The 2761-nt window shown below is 55.4% G+C and overlaps 1 protein-coding gene across 3 annotated transcripts in view; it reads right to left on the bottom strand.

Moving 5' to 3' along the window:
• Mtmr12 (myotubularin related protein 12) overlaps positions 1–2482 on the bottom strand; it is a 63684-nt gene extending 61202 nt beyond the window's left edge. Inside the window, exon 1 of one of the 3 annotated variants that reach the window (XM_029543986.1) lies at positions 2243–2482. Coding sequence is in view for 1 of the 3 variants with exons in the window: in XM_021208362.1 (XP_021064021.1) it covers positions 2243–2323 (81 nt within the window). In the remaining 2 variants the exon portion in view is untranslated. Of the gene's footprint in view, positions 1–1699; positions 1826–2242 lie in introns of those variants that run through there. The other 2 variants (XM_021208362.1, XM_029543985.1) reach the window with 2 other exon arrangements.
• Positions 2483–2761: the final 279 nt, after the last annotated feature.

Below are 2761 nucleotides of genomic sequence, written 5' to 3'. Positions count from 1 at the left end.
AAAAAAAAAAAAAAAAAAAAAAAAAAGTGGTACAAAGAAAGAGGGGCTGGCCTGTGGCTCTGTGGTAGAGTACTTGTTCATCGTGGTGGAGACCCTACGTTCTCTCTCCAGAACTGCATGCAGGGAAAAGTGCTATCAGATGACAATGGGTCTCTACAGTGTGGTATGGTTCAGAGTGGGGTTCAGAGTGAGATAGCCAACACCAAAAATAAAACACAAACACACACACACACACACACACACACACACACACGCACCACCCGCAGGACACACAAGGCAGGCAGATAGTATAATCAAAGAGTAAAAACTAGTGGATGCTAGTCTTCATAAAAGTACTGAGGCTCCCCCAAGGTGACCCAGGAGGGTATCAGACTCAGGGCTCCGGGCCACACATAAGCAACATCTCAGTGCTGCTCATAATGTGAAGGCTAGCGAAGCCATCTACTTAAAAATGAGCTGTTTTCTCACCTCCTCCCACCATTGTCTTTTAATAAACCATGCACAGTTAAGTAGAGAATCTTAGCTAGTACCAACTACAACAAAGATGCACAGCATCCTCACAGCACTGTCTTAAATGCAAAAACACAAAGCTGCCTTCTAAGAAGACCCCAAAACCATGAGCACAGTGAGCTGAGCCACGGCTTTCCCTACTGCCTCTCAAGGGAGACAGAGCAGCGCCCGTGGGCAAAGAGTGCACGGTCAGATGAAGGCTTGGAGCACTCTTGAACTCTGGCCAGACTTCAGAAGTCTCTTCACTTGCAGTTTACTCTCACTAAATAGGAAAGGTTAAAGGTTAAAGGTTAAAGGCAGTTAGCGTTCAACTAGGGTGCTATCAAAGAAAGACAAAGAGAACCTGACCACGGTACCTCTATGGACTACAGGGTGCAATGTAAGCTGACCCTGCCTCCCGATGTCAAGTTCTGACAAAGGAAGTGGTTTTCATTTGAAAATTAAGACTGAAAATAGGACCCATTTTAGTACTCTCCACCAGATGCCTTGATTTCAAGAGACGCATGCAAAGGCTGCAGGCCCCAGGTCTATGATTCCTCATCCCTGACCCACCTGTTTTCCACCTTAGCCGGTGAGAAGTGGGAAGACATTGGGAGGCAGTGAATTTGGTAGAGCATCTACCTGCACACAGACAGATTACAGAAGCTAGGCATGGTCGAACTGCCTTGAGTCCTGGCATTCCGGAGGCAGAGGCAGGCAGAGCTCTGTGCCTTCGAAGCCAGACTGGTCTACATAGTTGAGTTCCAGCACAGCCAGGCTACATAATCGAGAAACAAACAAACAAAATTGCAAAAGGGGGGGGGCGGGGGACGCACAACTTTCACAAATCAAAAAATGAGAAGGAGTCTCCTAAAAGGTAAGGCTCCAGAAGTCTTCAGCGTGGTCTAGTTCTGATCTCTCCAACGTTCTCATTCACGGGGCTCCAGACACACTGTCAACTGGCAGCCTTCCCTGGTGGGGCCGTCCAGGACCCCTTACCTAGACCTCTAAGTCCTCTAACGTCCTCTAACGTCTTGACTGAAATACCACCTTTGTAAGAATGAAAGGATTCCTTGTCCCCATTACTTTCTAAGTACTATACAATTAACTTATGCATATCGTTGACTGTTTCTCTTTTTACATAAGCTCCCGAGGAGCTCGATCTTTGTTCTGTTCGCTGATACTTAGCACAAGCGTTCCAGGATCGTACCTGGCACACAGTAAGAGCGCAGAAAGTATTTCCCGAGTGAATGCACTTCTCGACTAGAATTGCAGATTTGAAGGGGTGAGATGAAATGGCAAGAAGCGGGAGGAGGATGCTCTGGGCAGACACCGAAAGAGGCCAAGGCCAACCCACATTTCCCTACAGCAGCGCGGACGGAAAGCAGTGCACCACCCGTGGCAGAGACGAGCTCTCCGGACTCGCGGAGAAAAGTCCCGGGCAGAGCACACACACCAGGCTGCTGCGGGAACCCCGCCGGGTTCCCGACCACGCAAGCTTTCTCTTCCCTTCCCGGATACCTGGGGCGCCGGAGCCACGGGACCTCCCGGGCTCCGGCTCCCGCCCACAGGCGCGGTGGCGAGCGACAGGGCCCTGTCCCAGCACCTGCCCGGCCTGCCGCAGGGGTCCGGGCCGCGGTCGGCCGGGAGGCCCCAGAGCGTCCTGCCGCTCCGCCCCGCCCGGCACCCCGGCAGGAAGCGCCGCTGCCCCGGCCGCTCCACCCGCCGCCGCGCTCGCCCGGCGCACTCTCACCTCAGGGCGTACGTACGACACGAAGGAGGGCTTGGGCGCCTTGGTGCCGCCGCCACCGCCGACTCCCCCTTTCCCCAGCATCCCGCCGCCTTGCGAAGCAACGACGCGCGGCGGCAGGGGCGGCGGCTCCGGCTCAGGTTCCGGCAGCGGCGGCGGCCACCAGCACCAGCGGCCGGGGCTCCGCCCATCCCTAGGGCCGCGGCGGCGGCAGTACCGCCCGCATCCGGCTCCGCCGCTGACACCGTTCGCTCCGCCCAGGCCACGCGCCCCACCTACCGACCGCGGGACACGCCCACCGCCGCTCGCTCTGCTCGGGCTGAGGTCCCGCCCACAGCGCGGGAGCTGGCCACGCCCCCTCCCTTGTTGGCCGAGGTATTTGCTCTAGCCAATGCGGAGAGTGTTCTCTCCGGGCTTCCCCACGATTGGATAGCGAGAATGTCGCCGTTTGCCCAATGATCCTGCCGTCGCTAAGTTGTTGCAGGAAAGTCGTTCTACCCTTTTTTGCTTTATTTACTTGCC

The sequence above is a fragment of the Mus pahari genome, chromosome 11 (assembly GCF_900095145.1).
Source record: "Mus pahari chromosome 11, PAHARI_EIJ_v1.1, whole genome shotgun sequence".
NCBI classification, from domain to species: Eukaryota; Metazoa; Chordata; class Mammalia; order Rodentia; family Muridae; genus Mus; species Mus pahari.
Note: the sequence above shows the minus strand (reverse complement) of the source record. Positions and strands in the feature narration are given on the sequence as shown.